Genomic DNA, 20,165 nt, shown 5'->3' with positions numbered 1-20,165 from the left:
ATCTTTTGCTCCTGTGCGGTGCCCATGGCTGGACTTGATACACTGCTTGCCATGTCAGGGGCTGTTGATGAGCCCCATTACCAGCCCCTAGATCTGCCCATCATTGTCTGTCCCTGTGGGACTGCACCAGTTGGTGGGAGCATGTTCTGTGCTGGCACCCCCCTTGCTCCCAGCTCCCTCAGCTAACAGCTGAGGCCACTGCTAGCTGCCACACAGGGGAACTGGCCATCCAGAGGGACCTGGCCTTGGTGACCACATCACCTGGCACAGGCTGCAGCTGATAGGCAGGATGAGGTAGCTGCTCAGCAGAGAACCTGCACCCCTCAGGGGAGCCCAAGATGGAGTGGCACCGGGGCACTGTCCCAGTCTTGGAGGATTCCCCCGTGGCAGGAGTTTAGATCCCTGTCAGCCTTTGGGTGGTCGCCAAAAGGGATGCTTTGGCTAGAGGCTGCCATGCCTTTCCAGCTGGCTAGACAGGGCCATCTCTCCTGACCGAAATCTGCCCCCCATTTCAGAGGCTGCTGCCCTCAGCCGTGGGTGCATGTGGAGGATTGGCTTGTCGAAAAAGGTCAAAAGGTCACGCTCCCATCAACGAGCTGAAACAAGACATCTGTGTAGAACATGGTGCAAACCTCTCACACCAGATAATGAGGAAATGAAGGACACCGGCAAACAGCAACATACTATGACCAATCACAGCCAAGGACACTAAGTGATAAGTGCATGAGAAGGAGGATGGTGGGGGGGTGCACGGTGTAGCTGCAAAAATGTAGAAGCTACAAACCAATGATCTTGTAACATGTAAAAGCTGTAAGCCAATGAGCTCTCTGTAACCAAACTATAAACATGCAAGCAAGGTATATAAGTATCGATCTGCTTAGCAATAAACGAGACTTGTCGGTCATCATCTAATGAGCTCGTCTCCCGGCGATTCCCACAGGTGCAGGCCACCCTGTGGCACTCTGGCCTGCAGACAGCCCAACAAAGCCAACCTACACACAGGCCTGCAGAGCAGGGTGAAGTGGCTGAATGCTTTAACGATTCAGTCTATCGCATCCCTCCCCAGCTCACTGGTACATCATCCTCAGCTCCCAGAATAACAGCCAAGTAGAGAACTTTCATGGCTCAGTGACTACAGCTAAGTAACAACCTGATGGCTGGTATAGGACCTTGGGATGAGCTACAGCTAACACATCTCAAAACCAGCTTCTGACAGCTGGGGTGAATGGCTCTTCCTTCAGCTCCGTAAGCAGGAGCTCCGTAGGCCTCTGCATTTGAAAACAGTTCTGATCCTGTCATCCACTGAGAGACACGCCATGTCTATATTTGACTGGTGATTACTCTGCCCATGCTTCTGACCAGTCCTGCTACAATGGGTGCCTTGCCCCCCACAGCCACTCTGAGGGAGCAAAGGGGCCACAACACCCATCTACATTTAATGCTCAGATGGACGTTCCCTTGAGCCTAATTAGACCAGTAAAGCAGAAGTGAGTGCAGGTCAGTGTTAAACCTTGATGAACAGAAGGCGTAGTTTCCACAATGCCTCTCCAGGTGACAATCACCATCAGGATGAGTGTTTCTCTGACCCAGCGTTGCTGTCCCCACTTGGCAGCACAGGCTGCCTAATGTTCACCAAAGGGAATACGCGTTGAAAATAACAAAAGCTGCCCGAACCCTCTCATGAAATGGTCTCAACAAGCTTTCTAATTCATTAGCTGGAAGCGATTTTGTAACTTCGATAGTCCACCCCCTAATCGACTTCCTCTGGCAAGCACAAAGGCCCTGGAAGGCACCACCAGGCAGGAAGCATGGGCAGCAAGCCCACGGCAGCAAACTGTTTAATGACTGGGTGGTTGTGTGAGTGACTGTCATCTGTGAGAGGAAGATGTTTTCCAGTTTGTCCTTGGCAGCCACAGCTTTGCTGGAGGATAATCACATTGTGAATATGGGGAATTTCAAGAACTTCTGCCTTAAAGCGTTTGCTTCTAGGCATTTCGAGTTACGGGTGCTCTTTGCAAAGACCAGATTTAGATCTGTGCTTCCTTGAAGTTTGAGGAGGTCTGAGCATTTCCAATCAGGAAAACTAATCCCTTTAATTTCAAAATACAGCTTTTAATTTCAAAATACAGTTGACAACAGAGGTTTGCCAAGATCTGCAATTTATGGGCAGTGATCATGAATATTTGGTTTTTTACTGTAATGCAGTTATCCTAGTACCTGTGTTTACCTAGTGAAATATAAAATGGAGGGTAAACCATACAAGAGCTGAAGCTTGGGTCCCTATGAATTGTTGTAGGTCTACAGCTTTATGCCATTCATGATGAAAACATATTTTTCATACTGAGAAGCATTAAACTAAACCAAAAGAGCTACTTCAGCAGCAGCATGTTAATTATTAACACTAAATATATGAAGTAGGAAGTATTTAGCAGCTTGGCCCACCTACTGAAACAGATACCTGCATAGACTTACATTTAAAAGCTTGTTCTACTATGGCAGAGCTTCCTCTGAAATGTAACACTTCCAGAAAACACCATATTCTGCTGAAAATGACACTGGTTCGTTTCAAACAATCAGAAGACACTAAGTGTGGTTTATCTGCTCCCCTTACAGCTCCAAGGATTCTAACTAGTGAAATGCCCAAGCCCTTTTATTCAGTTTCTTTCTCTAGAAAGAAACAACCGTGCATGATACAGCACTCTGTCACTTGCTGTTGAAATGACATGCTGCTGTTGCACACCAGAAACAGCCTGAAAACATAAAGCAGCACAGAAAGCAGTTTTTTACCAGCTAAGCATTCTCATCCAAACTTCTGAAAAATTGCATTAACTGGTGCATAACTAACTGGACAGGCTGGAGAGTTGGGCGGGGAGAAACTTGATGAAATTTAACAAGGGCAAGTGTAGAGTCTTGCATCTGGGGAAGAACAACCCCATGTACCAGTACAGGTTGGGGGTTGACCTGCTGGAAAGTAGTGAAGGGGAAAGGGACCTGGGGGTCCTGGTGGATAGGAGGATGACCATGAGCCAGCAATGTGCTCTTGTGGCCAAGAAGGCAAATGGCATCTTAGGGTGCATTAGAAAGGGAGTGGTTAGTAGGTCAAGAGAGGTTCTCCTCCCCCTCTACTCAGCCTTGGTGAGGCCGCATCTGGAATATTGTGTCCAGTTCTGGGCCCCTCAATTCAAGAAGGACAGGGAATTGCTTGAAGGAGTCCAGCGCAGAGCCACAAAGATGATTAAGGGAGTGGAACATCTCCCTTATGAGGAGAGGCTGAGGGAGCTGGGTCTCTTTAGCTTGGAGAAGAGGAGACTGAGGGGTGACCTCATCAATGTTTACAAATATGTAAAGGGTAGGTGTCAGGATGATGGAGCTAGGCTTTTTTCAGTGATATCCAGTGATAGGACAAGGGGCAATGGGTGTAAACTGGAGCATAGGAAGTTCCACGTTAACATCAGGAAGAACTTCTTTACTGTAAGAGTGACAGAGCACTGGAACAGGTTGCCCAGGGGGGTTGTGGAGTCTCCTACACTGGAGATATTCAAGGCCCGCCTGGACAAGTTCCTGTGTGATGTACTGTAGGTTACCCTGCTCTTGCAGGGGGGTTGGACTAGATGATCTTTTTAGGTCCCTTCCAACCCTTGGGATTCTGTGATTCTGTGATTCTGTGTAATGAATAAAGTCCTCTGTTATTTAGTATGCCCATGGCTGTTCAATGACTAGGTGGCAAAGCAAACAGTATTTTTTTTTGCTGTTGCTCTTCTGACACTTTTGAAGTGTCAGAAGAGGAGAAGAGTATGTATTGATGGCATCACTGAAATGCAATATATCTTAATGTTCATCTGTTCTTCTGCTGAGGAAATGTCAGAGGTTAAGTGTAAGTATCTGCAGGGAAAGAAAAGCAGCATGAAACTGATGATGCAAAGAACTAAATGGAATTACCATCTACAAGCCCAGATGCCCCTGCTGAATTGAAGTATTTCATGCAGCTCCAGTTACAACTGGTCCGTAGCTTCACTGTGTGCAATCTTACATTCATAATACAGCTTAGTTTCCTAAATCCAGGAAATTCTACCCCCCTCCATGTCTCGGGAATACTTATTTTGGAACCCACACATTGAATATTCATCCACTCTCCTGAAGTACCGAAAGGGTCAAATTAATATGAATACCACAAAATCAAGCCCTTACTATTGCTTTTCTTCTCATTATTTCCCCAGTATTTTGTCAGTGGAAATTATAGCTGAAAATAAAGATGAAAATCATGACAATATTTTGTGCCTAATATTGCCCTCTTTAGATTACAGCCAAAGATCTAAATGCTTCAGTTAGAACTATCAGATAGAATCACAGAAAAACTAGGCTGGAAAAGACCTTTAAGATCATCAAGCCCAACCGTTACCCCAGGACTGCCAACACCACCACTAAACCATGTCACTTGAGGGCCTCATCTACACAATTTTTGAACACTTCCAGGGATGGTGATTCCACCACATTTCTGGGAAGCCTGTTCCAATACCTGATCATTCTAATATCCAATCTAAGTCGACCCTGGCGCAGCTTGAGCCGTTACCTCTTGTCCTGTTTCTTGCTACTTAGGAGAAAAGACCAACTCCCACCTCGCTACAATCTCCTTTCAGGTAGTTGTAGGGAACATTAAGGTCCCCCCCGAGCCTTGCCTTCTCCAGACTAAACAACCCCAGTTTCTTCAGCTATTCCTCATGAGACTTATTCTCCAGACCCTTCACCAGCTTTGTTGCCCTTCTCTGGACCCACCTAATAGGCATATTAAAACTAGCATATGCCCCCCGGTTTGAGGGGTTCAAGAACAATGTCTCCTTCATTTTTGCATACAGAAGGTCTAAGAGGAATTGCAAGTAGTGCACATGCACAAATTGTTGTCTTCTGAGCAGCACACAGTGGGCTAGAAACTGTTTTCCATCGACTCCAGTTCTTGTGCTGCAGCTGCTGTGGAAGCTAGAAATGTTTAGTGAAAATTGCAAGCTGACCCTTGCATTTCAGACTTTCCGCATTAAACTTACTTGCTATTATGGGTAAGGACATGAGCAACACGTTTGCTCATTGCCTTTGTTAGTTTTGCTAGCCAGGCAGAGAGGTGGCTGTAGAACAGAAACTCTTATATGTTATTGCTCAGCTTCAGTTTTAAATGTTGTATTTTCAGTTAATCTTCTTATGGAAAATTAGGAGAAATGGCCAAATCACAGACCTCCTAGTCCAGAATTTCAGTTCATTTCTGCAGATGCCAGTAGCTAGTCCAGCCCCCATCAAGGGACTCCATCACTGGGATTTCTTTGCCATGAATAAACTGAAGATATGAGGTTATTCAGAAATGGCTACTCAAGAGTAACATTATCTTGAGGACACACCTTGGTTACCTTCAGAGACGTGAGAATTGGAAGGCTACCCCATCTTCCCCTCCTGCAAGGAAAAAAAACCTAAAAAGCCAGAGTGCTGCTTTTTCTGTTCCTGGCATGCAGTACGGTAAGGCAGAAGTAATTAAAAGAACATATGGAGAAATGAACAAAGTTGCCAACCCTGGCTGCTCAAACAGCATCGACTCTCCAAATCCCAAGAGGTCTGCACAAAGAGGCAATTGCACAAAAGCTGTCTATTAAGGATTTTCAAAGTAGAAGAGCTTGGCAGAAAATTGGGGTGGTTGTTTATTAGCTTGGCTTCCAAGTCTCGTCCTCCTCAATCCTACTCGGCTTGGAAAACCCCTTTCAAAGGAAAGGCTGTCAGGAAGAGTCTACGAGCAGATCTTCAGGCAATCCTGAGGGGCTACCTCAGGCTGAAAATAAATAAATGACCTGACAACATACATGTTTGAAAGCGGTTGCTTGCCATATCGACTCCTAATGTACTGCTGCTCATGTTTCTGCTTTCCTACAAACAGATGGCAAAGCAGAGTCAAGTCAAGAAAATCCTGGTGAAATAGGAGAGGTTCTAGGTGCCAGGAACAGGTGTCTCCTACCTCTGTCTTGAGAGTCCCTTATTCTTACACATCCTCAGGCCAGCTGCTTTTTTCCACCCATAGATCTTGGTGGTTATGCTGCTGGGGACGGTGCAGCACCAATCTCAAGTCAGTACTTTTCATTTTTTTAGCTACCAAAATATAATTTAACTCTGATGCAAAGGAATTCAAATAAATCTCTCTGTGAAGAATATGAAGGCTCTCAGCTTTTAAAAATACTTCAGACCTTTTTCACAGAAATAAAATCTGATGCAAAAGTATTCTCATGGGAGCAAAGAGAACGAAGATAGCTTTACATGAGTTATGAAGAGTATCACAAGGAGCAGTATGCAAAAAAGTCAATTTATTTCCACTTAAAACCAGATTTTAGTTCATGCAGCATAAGCCTCTTACAGGACTTTCAAGATTTTTCTGGTTTTGATTTTGCCACAAAACATTGGTATCTATTTTTCCAAGACACATGATTTTGAAAAAGCAGGCAGTTGTGAGGAGGTTACCTTGCCCAGCTAGTGAATTTTGCTTTATGTACTGGAAACAAAAGGCACAAAATACAGAGCCTCTTCATAAAACAGCATTTCTACTGTAGAAAAACCAAGGTAACCTTGAAACCAGACTAACAAAGATTTCATTAGGTTTCATACAGCAGGAATGGTTTGGCTCCAGGTGTATTTAATTCAAACTCTGAAGGTTTAAATCCCACTATATTACAAGAGCATTACTTGCTCAGAGTTAATTACAGATTCCAGTTGCAGCATGACCTTTTCTGCACCCAAACGAGCAACTTGGCTAATGAGATAGCTCTGCAGAATTACTTTTTTGGCACTTGTATCGTGGACTTGGGATACCTGATTAAGATGAATAAAAATGTCAACAATAACACCCTGTTACAGAAACACAGCACCTTCCCAATAGATAACAGCATTCTACAAGTGATACTTCTGAGCACTTTGTGAGTGGTGTCTCTAGTAATCCACCTTCAATACTACTGATTGCCACTCAAAGAGAAATTTCTGTTTCCCAGCTCCCCATATGAGAGCAGAAAGCAGAAAGCAGAAAGCTTCAGGAAGAAAATGAATGATTTTTAATCTGTGGCAGAAGTTTTGTGGAGAACACGGAAAAACATTTTAGAAACAAAGACCTGAAGACATGATTGAGGTGGCTGTGCCCAAGCCTTTGCAATTCGATACACTGACATAGTGCATTTTATTTCATGAATGCGTGAGGACCATGCTTCCCACACACACTATCCCGCAAAGCTCTTGTCTCAGAGGTGCAGCTTTGTCCTCTTGGTAACTGTGACATTCAATAAAGGGCCAGATACTGCAACTGTGAGGTATTACAAGTGGGGATGCTACTGCTTTATGTGCTTGTTTCTGCCATTAAGGGAAGCTGCTGAAATTTCCCAGAAGATCATAGAAAACAGTTCATATACACCTGGGAATAAGGGGTGCTGAACCTGAGCCCTGGTTTTGCAGCCTGGAGGGGAAAAAACCCCATACCTCCCGCAACTCCATATTCTGATTGTTTAAATCAATGTAGTGGTCAGAATGCATCAGTCCTGTAAAGTACATGGTAAAACCATAATGCTCATGGATCACATATAAACCCCAGATCACATACAGGTTTTAGGTGTAGTATTTCATAAAAAAATCAGAAATATATATTTTTTTTTACCTCCTAAAATCAAATTATAAGGGCCTAGACGGTATGATCCTTCCTGGATTGCAGAGGGAATCAGCAGAAGCCCCAGAGCATGACAGAAACAGACAGTGAATCTGGTGCAAATTTATTTTTAATGTTGCTGCTGTTTACAGCAGGCTACTCCTCTTAAATACCACTCCCTCCTCTTTCTGTGCTGAGACACTGTTTGCTTAGAGTTAAAATACAGGCCTTAGGGTCTAAGTGTGAATATAACAAGCAGCATGATTCTAGAAGACGGTATCAGTTTATCCAAAACTGAGAAGCAGCAGTGTTCTCTGGAGGGACAAGACTAATAATAATTGGTAGGGTATTTTTTTTCTCTGTAAAATCAAACCCTGGTTGCTGCAGTGCATCAGTTTAGACTAGACTGATGGAGTAGGCAAATACATTGACTTTGCAGCTCTACAGCCTGTCCATAGATAGGAAAGATATGAAATGGCAGTTCTAATACTGTGCCTGTGTCAAATCATTAGGGAGTCTGACTACGAGCTCTTGTTGTTCTGCAGCCAGAATTAGGTTATATACATATGCTCAGATTTTGCCTTGTTAGAGAACATTTTGTCAAAGACGTCAGGAAAAATGGAAGTTGAACAATCTGGGAAAAAAACCCCCATGGTTTTGGTGTTTTGGTGGTGGTTTTGTTTTGTTTTGTTTTGTTTTGTTTTGGGGGGGGGGGGAGGAGTATGTGTGTATGTTTTATAAACTTTTATTCATTTTTTTTTAACTAGTGTCTAGTTTACTCTTCAAGAATAGATAAAGATCTAACAGCATATGGGGTGTTGAACAGTATCTGTATAGCTTGCTTGAGATTACAGTGAGAATCTAAGAATTCCTCAAATTTTCCAGCCTTCAATTTTCTCTTCTCTGTGGAAATAAATGACAGAAGAGAAAACCAGTGACATTTTAAAGTCTCTTTGGAACGAAAGAACAATTTAGAAACAGCATTATTATAGACTGTAACATGCTTATGAACAACATGTAATACAAGCTTTTTAATAATATTTGACTTAATTATCCAGATTACTATCTCTTCAGTATTTCATGGTTATCACTGAACACCTTCAATTTACATTCTGAAATAAGTTACTGTGTAAATAAAGTACGCTCACAGTTCCTGTATTTGGACAGTACTTACATTTAATTACAGATGATCTGGATATGTTTATAGGTGGAAAATACATTAAAATTGTTTACAGGAAATAAGCTCAACTAGCACTAACTCTGTAATCTAAATGTTCACAACAGCACCAACAGCAGCTCAGCGATTTATTTGAACATGCTTTTCAAAATGTACTTTGGAATGCAGTAGAAAAGAAATTCAAAGAAATGCCAAAAAGAGGGAAGCACAAAAGATCAAAACTCCATAGCCGATCGGATCAATAAAATATTAAAACACAGTTCTTAAATGTAAGTACTACACCAAGTAGTAGTCTGGTTGGTCTTAAATGGTGTTAAAGCCCTTGTTTTCTATATGAGACAGTAATAAGCATTTTGCCTATTCAATCCAATCAAGATTTAGGCATCGTGCTATAAAAGCAAACATATCTGACACTTCTTCTATAACTTTAGCAGTTGGCTTTCCTGCTCCATGCCCAGCCTTGGTGTCAACATGGATGAGAAGTGGATTGGTTTGTTTACGGCTTCGGCCCACAACATACTGCAAAGTAGCAATGAACTTCAGTGAATGAAGAGGGACCACACGGTCATCGTGGTCTGCTGTGAGAAGCAGCGTAGAGGGATACTGGATGCCATCTTCTTCTGGTAGTTTGATATTGTGAAGCGGAGAGTACCTGAGAAGAGCACACAAATCTTTACATATTTTTTCCTCAAGACCCAACAAGAAGGTCGTCTCATACTGAAATCATCACAGTGGCATTTGACAGCACCCAGAATACTACAGTTTTCAGTTGCATATATCAGAACTGCATTACTGGCAACTACTGACGGTGGCCACAAAACTCTGGCTCTCAAGTGTGAAGCAAGCACATTCTTTTAATTTCAGAGAGGCATATGCATACACCTCCTAGAAATGCCAAAAATACCAGGAATGGGCAATGAGGAAACTGAGGGAACACCATGCAGGAAACAGAAACAAGAGCTCTAAGTTTTCGTGCTTTTGACAGATTACTTCAATTCTTATCTGCTGAACAATGAACAATCTAACTTTGAAAATTCCATTTCTTTGCAGGAGAATTTACATCTTTTAGCTGCTGTAACATAACATAAAAGGTGTATCTACATACCTCAACAAAAAGTAACCTCTAGTATTAGAAATTAAAGGTAAGCCACAAAGAATCCCATCTAAACATTTCATAGTTCATTTTGACAAAGCTACACCCAGGGAGAATGTTACATTCCTTAAATCAAGAGTAAGATACTGTTTTCCCCCCTAATTCATGACAGGAAATACAGAAGGAAATTTTGCTTTATTTTTTAATGAATTTCTCACTTGCAGGAGTACCCAGGAAGTAACTCCAAACTATGTTTAAGAACATGTGACAACATTTGAATGTCTAACCTAGCAGATCCCTGGCTTCCTCATTTTCATCTAAGGAACAATGTAAGCGAATTTTCAGACTGTTATTTGTTTTGAAAAGAAGTTAAATGACAGTCACTACATGCCACTATTTGCCTTATGTATTTTTTGAGTGTCTGTAAAGGTACTGTCTAAGCAACATTACATATAAATCTTCTTAAATTTGATAAGCAATTGCCAGCTATTGAAAAGGAGGGAAAGAAGGAGGTGCTCCTGCCCCTCTACTCTGCTCTCATAAGACCTCATTTGGAGTATTCTGTACAGGTCTGGTGTCCTCAACTTAAAGAGGACATGGAACTGTTGGAACAAGTCCAGAGGAGGGCCACGAGGATGATCAGGGGACTGGAGCACCTCCCGTATGAAGACAGGCTGAGGAAGTTGGGGCTGTTCAGCCTGGAGAAGAGAAGGCTGCGTGGAGACCTCATAGCAGCCTTCCAGTATCTCAAGGAGGCCTATAAGGATGCTGGGGAGGGACTCATAATTAGGGACTGTAGTGACAGGACAAGAGGTAATGGGTTAAAACTTAAACAGGGGAAGTTTAGATTGAATATAAGGAAGAAGCTCTTTACTGTAAGGGTGGTGAGGCACTGGAACGGGTTGCCCAAGGAAGCTGTGAATGCTCCATCCATGGTGGTGTTCAAGGCCGGGTTGGAGAGAGCCTTGGGTGACATGGCTTAGTATGAGGTGTCCCTGCCCATAGCAGGGGTTTGGAACTACATGATCTTAAGGTCCTTTCCAACCCTAACTAGTCTACGATTCTATGATTCTAAATATTTCGGATTCTGCCATATAAGATGTTTCTAAAATTATACATTGAGATTTTGTGAGTAAGCATGTGTTTAAGTAGGTATGGAACAACTCCTTGCTGCAGATGTATTTCTCTTTATCACAGAATGAATTTAAAACTTTGCTTCTACTTTGCATCTTCATAAAATCTGAATTTACAGATGTGCAAGGAAATTTCAGTGTCCAAAATCATTAAGATTGTTTGGAAAAGAGTTAATCTTTTATCTAAAATCTAATTTATCTATTGATAAAAATTGAATTATGAAATTTGTTAGTTGTTTCATGCACTATATTTACAAAAACATGTTTTCCACTGCAGACTTAAATCAGACAACTGAAGGTTTTGAAACAATCTAATTACAATGGTCCCACCTGATCATCTAGTATTTGGACTTGACACTGAATTTTTATCTTTTTTTTTTTTTTAATAATCTTTCCAGACCTCTCAGCAAGGAGTTGGGAAATGAATGAATACCCTGTGACGGCCATTTAATTCTTACAAATAGATCCTGTTCACATTGTATAATTCACAATGGTGATTGTTTCTCCCCATTATAAAGAACACCATTTACATAGCAGTTCACTTGAGAATATTCTGTTGTGACAGCCTAAAGGAGTCATTATTCAGAAAGAAAACCTTACGAGTTGTTAAAGCTGTTTGTAGAACAAGGTCTTTGAAAATATGACCAGTTGACTCAACAGGGCTTTGAAGATAATCTTTCACGCGAAACTGACTTGTAAGGAAATGCTGTACTCCCCAAATCTAGTGTGGGAAAGGACGAAGTAATTCTTAGACTAGATATTGAACATGACAACCTGAAAATGTTGAGCAGACTATGCATTTAAAGGCACTTACTTGCACAGCCATTCAAACTGCTCTTTACAGTCAGAGCAACCGTAGTCAGTGGTCCAAGCATGGCCGATGGTGTACTTGTGGAACTTGAGCATGTCCATCACTCCCACTTGGGCAATAGCACAACCAAATAGGTCAGGGCGCTGATTAGCACAGGCAGCTTTGACAGGAAAACAACTCTATTAGCATTAATATCTTAAAGACTTAAGCTCAGCAGTGAAAGGTCCACTGCCAAGTTCATGAAAGGCCAACTTTCAAAAAGTTATCTTTTATAAACTCATTTTCTTAAAAACACAAAAAAACCCCTGTAAAGTTAAAACAATGTGAGAAGAAATATGGATTACCATATAACACCTGGAGCAAAAAAACTTCAGTACAAAATATCTGATATAAACTCAATTGCACTAGGAGAAGACTGCCAGTGAATACAAAATCAAACAGACTTTTAAGCAAAACCAAAAGCAAATATGCTAACAAATAAAAATTGTAACTCCCAAGATGATATGTTCAAAATTCCTTAAGAGCAATTTGCCTGTTCTTCAGGCACCAAACATGCTTTTCTTTGAAAACTGTCTTCCAAACTAGCAAACTGGTTTTAAAGGAGAAATGCACTTTTAAAATGTGATCTTTGGCCTACTGAATTGAAGGTTCCTAAACCATTCACTGTCTAAACCTTTATTATTAACACCAACAAAGAAAAGGAGATTAAGGAACATTTACTGATGAGAGTTTTCTTCTGTAATTACTATGTAAACCCATATGAAAATCGTTTTGATAAAAGCATACTACAAAAAATCAGAGGAATAGCCTCATCTTAATAAAACAAATTACTGTTATATGTTCTTTCTTTTTTTTTTAACAGCCTATCTTCCTACTACTGGAAAGGACAATTTCTTCAAGAACAATGCTTGCCTCATATATTTAAAAAATAACCACGGCCCATCTAGCTAAGTGTTCAGTTTATAACAGTGGCAACTAGCAGGTGCTCTGGGAAAAGGTGTAGAGCAAATACTGGGAGATACTTCCTGTACATTTTCAGCTTCTGAACTAGTTGTTTAGGTTTTCCCAGAGTTAGTTACCTGCAGCCATCCTTTTAAAACAGCCATCAAAACACATATCTTCTGTAAATACATCTAATTCCTTTCTTAAAGTTTATTCATCTAGCATTAAGTCACAAAGATTCTATCTATTTCATACTTCTTTTACAAAAAGCTACACCTAGGAAGAATGTTACATTCCTTAAAGCAAGAGATCTAGTGTTCATCATATCCTGTGGCAATAGGTTGTAGAACCTCAGCCTTCTCCAAATCCAGGGTAGCCAGTTCTCCTAATAGCTTCTGGAGGGGGCCTACATTGTCCCTATTCTCTTTTATCGCTATGTACCTATAGAATCCCTTCCTGTTATCCTTAACATCCCTAGCCAAGTTTAATTCTAACTGGGCCTCAGCCTTCCTAACCTGGTCCCTAGCTTCCCGGGCAATATCCCTGTATTCTTCCCGGGCCACCTGTCCTTGCTTCCACCTTTTATAAGCCTCTTTTTTGCTTTGAATTTTCCTCAGCAGCTCCTTATCCATCCAAGGAGGTCTCCTGGCCCTCCTGCTGCACTTCCTTCTAGTTGGGATGCAGCACTCCTGAGCTTGTAGCAGGTGATCCTTGAATACCAACCAACAGTCTTGGGCCCCCGTGCCCGCTAGGGCTGTATCCCATGGAACCTTACTAAGCAGGTTCCTGAAGAGGCCAAAGTCTGCTCTCTTGAAGTCCAGGGCAGTGAGCTTGCTGCACGTTCTTCTCACTGTCCGGAGGATCTTGAATTTGACCATCTCGTGATCACTGCATCCAAGGCTGCCCTGGAGCATCACATTTCCAACCAGCCCTTTCCTGTTGGTGAGCACAAGGTCAAGCATGGCACCTCTCCTTGTTAGCTCCTCTATTACTTGCAGGAAGAAGTTGTCTTCCACACAACCGAGGAACCTCCTGGATTGCTTGTGCTGGGCTGTACCGTTGCTCCAACAGATGTCAGGGTGGTTGAAGTCCCCCATGAGAACAAGGGCCTGCGAGCGTGAAGCTGTTCCTATCTGTCTGTAGAGTGCTTCATCCGCAGATTCCTCTTGATCAGGTGGTCTGTAACAGATCCCCACAGTAATGTCTCCCATCACTGTTCTTCAGTTCCAGTCTCCGTTGCTTGATTTTAATCTGTTGTCTGGTGATTTTACACATTCTTCTGCTTTTTTTTTTAATATTAAGAAGTAAGAGCACTGGAATCTTCACATACCTACTACAATGGATCCCAGAATCCTTGTCTTTATTCAGAGCTAATCACTACACATCCACATGTAGGCACAGTCTTTCCCGAATTATTCTATCTCCTCATTTTCATCCATTGTGAAAATGGATCATTTATTCCCATTCTTTTCCTCCTGCTAACCAGGATATTGCTACGACATGACCTTGTTTTTTGCTCAGCAAGAACTTTCTTGCACAACCTTATGCAAGGGATCTTGTCAGAAGCTTTTGAAAATCCAAGAATAATTCCTCACCAAGATCACTGTTAAAGCACCATACACTGTCTGATAGCTCCTTCCAATAGCTCTAATAGATTTGCAAGATGTAACTCCAGCCTGCTAAATTCTTCCTCACTTGCCAGCTATTACTTACTGGTTTCAGCTGGTTAGCCTATTAGAGAAGGCAGCTTTACTCATGTGCAGCTTGTGGATCATGATGAACCATTTGAAAATTGGCATTAAACTTGCCCCCTTCTGTTCCTCAGATATTCAGGCTTAGTAGCCTGCAATTTCGTATCAGAGTTCACTTGGATCTTGAGTGTCCACCATCTGGTCCTGGCAACACACTACTTTTCATGTGACTGATTTACTCCAAAATCTCTTCTGCTGTTGCTTCAGCTTGAGTAAGCTCCTCAGAGTGTTCCCCATGAGGAAAGACTCTGGGGTGCAGGGAACTCCCCAAGCTCCTCAGGAGCGAACATCAATACAAATACACCATTTAGTTTTTCTGCTCTGTCACTATCTTTCCTCTAGTGCTCCTTTTACACCTCACTTAATGTATATGCTCCACGGATACTCTGGCCAGCTTCCTGCTTCTGATGTACATAGAAAGCTTTCATTGCTAATCTTTATAATGGAAGCAACTTGCTCATCAGTCTCCTGTAGTCCATCAGTCTCTCTCAGCGTTTATGCTCTACCCCATTTTCTACTTTTGAACATGATTTCTGTTTTCTGAAGGATGCGACTTTACTTCTGGTCATCTCTGTTAAGAAGCTATGCTAACTCTTTCTGGGTCCTTTCTGAGCAATTTTGTAAGATATATATGGTGCCTTAAATGGCTGCCATATAAAAGCTCTTTATCCTTTTAACTGAAACTTTTGATCGGATCCCTCTTCTTCATGTTATTTCCTTTTATGAACATAAATTATATTCTGGTAGAAAAAAAAGCCAAAACAACTATGATATAACATTTCATTTTAGCACTCTTTATCGCAGAGTGTCTCTTGAAGCACTGTGTGTTGCTCAGGATTTTGTAAAAAATTGCTGCTCCTAGTTCCCTAACTAGTTATTTCGGTAAGAAATAATTTACAGAGACACTCATCCATTCCCACTGCACCCTTTAATTAGCCATCATGCTTAATTATATGAATTAATAAACTGAAACCTGGAACAGAAATTTGTGAATTTTACTTCCCTACATTTACTTGGAGCTTTAAAATTCAGTACAAATGTAAGATTTCAAAACCTCAGATCTGTTTGTCTAAGCAAACATCAGAGGTCAAACTGCATTTGCATGAAGGAGGTTTTTAGCTCACAGCTGTGGCTCTACTCAGCTCCCGGATCACACTGCAGGACAAAGAAGTCTTGTTTTGCAGTTGAATGAGGTGAGAGCTCAAGGCTCTGCACTCCTTAGAGACACCTCCTGTTAGTTTGACTAAAAGGAAACAGTATTTTGGGAGAGTGACAATACTCTTTCTTGTCACTTTTTCCTTCAGTAAATGAGAACTGAGAAAATATGGGAGTGGGTCCTTCCATCTAAAGCAGGAGTTATGCTCCCTAGCGCTGCATGAACATCTCTTGCAAAATTTAGTTCTGCTTTGATGACAAAGCACTTACAAGAATTTATTAAATTCACCTAATTCTACCCACTCCAGGAAAATCCCTTTCTGGCTCATCAAATGCACAGAAATACATGGATTGTAATCCATCTGCAAGTGCAAGGGAAGGTTTCTAAAAACAGATTTTTCAGAGGGAGGTCTAGATTCCTAACACCTGTCTCCTACTAGAATGAAGTACACTCTGCAGATGTCACTTGCTTCCCCTCACCTAAACTAAGAAGCCCAGCTGACTTGTTCACCCAGAAACACAGGAGTTTTGGTGACTACAGATGCCTAGGATGAATCTCGTCCTGAGTGAAACAAAGTCCATATAACCAGAAGATAGTGTTTTCGGAAGCTATGTAAAATGTTGAAAGTTTAACTGCATTTCCAATTATATATTTACACTCACATAAAATTGACTCGTGCAATGGTGTGCAAGCCCTTTAATCTGTTACCATATCATTCATTTCTACTGGTGCTGCTATTTACAGTGCACAAATAACTCCTGCCATGTCTAACCAAGAAGTATATAAGCAGAAAGCAAAAATTCCACTTTACATATACTCGCTATTTTAAAAATAAGAATGCAGGAATAGCCAAGATGAATTAGATCAAAGATCTGTATAACTCCAAATCCTGCTTCTTATGCTGGATGCTATTTCGCTGAAAAAAAAAAATCAATAGAGCCAGTATTCAGTGGCAGATAAATAGGAAGAAGTATAAAAAGAAGAGCAAGCAGAGAGTGGGCCTAGTAAGTCTTCTCATTTTCTATAAATCAGTCATTTATGAACTTGAAATGCCTTCTCTTTTTCTTCTCACGAGTAGCTCAATTCTGTCACATGCCTTTCCTGCTATTAAAAAAACCCACCTAACTACAGTATTACTCATTTGTGTTCCCTTCTCCTTTCAAAATGGAATAAAATCTCCCTTTTTCTTCCACTACTTTCAGACCGAGGGATTTAATAGAAACACATTTTGCAGTTCTTTAAATATTGCTTCGACTGTGAGACATTTTTGTCACGGGCTTTTCTGTTTGAGAGGAGACTATTAATTTCCTTGGATTAAAGAACATGGTAGTGAATTACATGTGAAAAAGATGCATTTATAACAAAGTACTACAATTGACATAGTTCCTCATAAGCTCATGAGTTCTTCAAGTAGCTGTACTTGTATTTTACATGTCTCACCAGAGACACTAATGATTTTATTTGTGAGCATGTTTTAACTGCACAATGAAAGCAGAGCCAAATTGTTACATGTCCCTGTTTAAGGCTTTAATCACAGAACTGCCATGTTTTCATTTGCCCTCTAAGAAGAAGAATGCATGACCACAGAAAGAGTGAGTAAGAAACTCTGCTGAAGGATCACAGGACATGGGTTTCTGGCTTACGCTACAGACAACACAAAGTTCCTGATTCTACATTACAGATTTCTGGTTATTCAGTAATTATTTCATAATAGTTAGCCTTAAGAAAGAAAACACTAAAAAAAAAACCATATGTTTTTTAAGCATTCTTACTTATTGTGTGATTCTACCACAGGGTTAGCTCTACCGCACAAGACAGTAATTTTAAGTATGGCTTTTAACACTCAACCTTTGCTATAGACTGCAGAATCCCAGTGTCCTATGCAAACAGCAACTGAAGTTCAACTGTACGTATTTACACCTGGTACAGACCAATACACTGATATTCTGGCAACTTCTGAAAAGAGAATCTAGTAAATTTTTGTGTGGTTACTTTGATAAACGCAGTACCAAACCCAGGAAATATACAAGCCGTTCTTACCAACTAATAGGCCCCCATTTGAGCCTCCATTAATAGTCAACTTCTTTGGGGATGTGTAGCCTTCCTTGATGAGGTATTTGGCAGCACACTGAAAGTCATCAAAGCAATTTTGTTTGTTGGCCAAGATACCACCTAGCACACAAATAAAACAAATGAGTTGATACCATAAAATCCATTTGATACCACCTCTTCAGAGAAACATGCATGCAAAAATACCTGGGAACAATTCCAGTTTCATGAACATTTTAATAATTGATGCAGCTCATAAAGACAGCAAAAAATGAAAGATTCTTTCAACAAAGACAGGGTATAAGATGGTTCTGTCAATAACACTAATGCTTTCAGAAACTCTGAATAATACATACCTATACTGTGGAGTGACTGCCAGGTAATGCTTCTAACCAGCAAAATTAAAGCTAAAAGCTTTGCATTGCAAAACTTATACAAAATGACCACATACAATCCACTTGAGGTTTGGTTTAATGGGACTTTAAAGCGTTAAATTCAATGACAGTTTCTTATGGCAATAAAGCCTCAACTTATAAAATAAGCTATATAAAATAAGCACTTCTAATTTCCTGGGCATAGAATATGTGGCTGACAATTTAATTATTTTCCGATTAGTTGCTTTCGAATCAGATGATATATAGCTATGATCAAACAAGGACTTCGGAATTGCATCTTGGTTTGAAATTTTATTAACTACCAATATGGAAATGCTTAAGATGCTGCCATCCTGTTAAACAAAATTCCAAACATGACAAGATGCATGAGCAATAAATCATGACTGAAAATGTAGGTCCAAATGATATCATTGGTAAGACTTCCAGTTCTCAAACAAAAAAATTTTGCACTGAGGGATATGAAAGGAAAAGCATGGTTTCCCCTACAATATTTCAGCTATTTGAGCAGAAGACTATCAACCCAGACAACACGCAGTTGATCAGATTTCACGATCTTCCCATTTTAGATGCCTGTTTGGCAAGAGATAAAACTGGCTTCTCCCTGAATGTTATCCTACGCTAAGACTTGTTGTCTTCTTTCTGAGGCAATTATAAGCTAGTAAGAAACAGAATCACAGAATCACAGAATCCCAAGGGTTGGAAGGGACCTCAAAAGATCATCTAGTCCAACCCCCCTGCAAGAGCAGGGTAACCTACAGTACATCACACAGGAACTTGTCCAGGCGGGCCTTGAATATCTCCAGTGTAGGAGACACCACAACCCCCCTGGGCAACCTGTTCCAGTGCTTTGTCACTCTGTCACAGGAACTAGGAAGAATTTCCTCATATGCCTATAGCAAAGGCTGTGGTCCAGGTAGGTAAGAAGAGCTCAGTGGATGCAGAAAGGGAACTCCAGTTCCTTCTACTTTAAAAGCTGGATGTTTATTCGAAGCTAATTGCCTGAGGTACCCAGTGTGGTCCAGGAACCTGTGGGACAATCAATTCTACTCTAAAATAAGTGAGCTGAGCTATAATCTGGAGGTGTGTCTATCTCCATTGTTCATCCAGTGACCCTAGACACCCTATTCACACTGGATGCTTCATTTCTATGTTGCAAAGCTTTGGTAAGGTAACTCTGATACTTGGTCATACAGATCACAAAGTAATCTCCAAATGTGTGGCAATAAAGAGGAAATAAATTCTACTCTTTACTCAAAGTTCTGAGCTGGTGTTAGGTAAAAATCCTACCTATGCAATTAAACCTAAGTAAACAGACTTCTGGAGTTAACAAAACCCAGATACATCTCTTATTATGCAACTGCAACAAAAGACTTGGGTCAAAATTAAGCAGGAAATAGGTGGACCAAAGAAGCATTACCATATTACAATAAATTTGATTAAAACCTATTACAAACCAATTGGAAAATTAAAATTAATGAAGGATACTTCATCTTTAGCAATAATATCCTGTATCTGCAATCATATATAGCTTCTATTTATGAAACTATTACATATTTAACTCAATTGTGAGGAAATGACCCAGACAAAAAGTTACCACACATGAAATAGTAAAACCAAGATGTAATGATCTGGGAATACTGTTTTGTTTGATAAAAAGTTATTATGGATTAGTCCTATAGCAAATTGCTGCATCATAAACACCACTGTGCATTTTGGTGCATTTGCCTTGCTGACAACATCTCCGGCAACTTATCTCCCAGATTCTTGGGATATGAATGAGGCATCACCACTAAATAACTCTGGGTATGTTACAGAGATGAGTAAGACTTTTCCCATCATTTTCCTCTGGAAAAGTGATGCACTGAACTGTCAACAATAAGGAAGGTGGACAATCAAAGGATTAAGACAATGATTAGATTGGAAAAACACGGAAAGAAACACATCAAAGGTATTAAGAAAAGGGGAAAAGAGATTGAAAGGGTTTTATAGTGAGTGATTTGGTTTCCC

At 40.8% G+C, this 20,165-nt stretch overlaps 1 protein-coding gene across 2 annotated transcripts in view; it reads right to left on the bottom strand.

The window, feature by feature from the left end:
* Nucleotides 1-8,807: 8,807 nt before the first annotated feature.
* The window catches only part of PREP (prolyl endopeptidase), a 94,697-nt gene continuing 83,339 nt past the window's right edge, over nt 8,808-20,165 (bottom strand). The window contains exons 13-16 of one of the 2 annotated variants that reach the window (XR_010613161.1): nt 17,755-17,886; nt 11,869-12,025; nt 11,655-11,775; nt 9,392-9,480 (exon numbers count right to left, since the gene is read on the bottom strand). Coding sequence is in view for 1 of the 2 variants with exons in the window: in XM_065681144.1 (XP_065537216.1) it covers nt 9,186-9,480; nt 11,869-12,025; nt 17,755-17,886 (584 nt within the window). In the remaining variant the exon portion in view is untranslated. Of the gene's footprint in view, nt 9,481-11,654; nt 11,776-11,868; nt 12,026-17,754; nt 17,887-20,165 lie in introns of both variants that reach the window. The other variant, XM_065681144.1, reaches the window with a different exon arrangement.

Source organism: Lathamus discolor, chromosome 5, assembly GCF_037157495.1.
Source record: "Lathamus discolor isolate bLatDis1 chromosome 5, bLatDis1.hap1, whole genome shotgun sequence".
Classification (NCBI taxonomy): Eukaryota; Metazoa; Chordata; class Aves; order Psittaciformes; family Psittacidae; genus Lathamus; species Lathamus discolor.
Note: the sequence above shows the minus strand (reverse complement) of the source record. Positions and strands in the feature narration are given on the sequence as shown.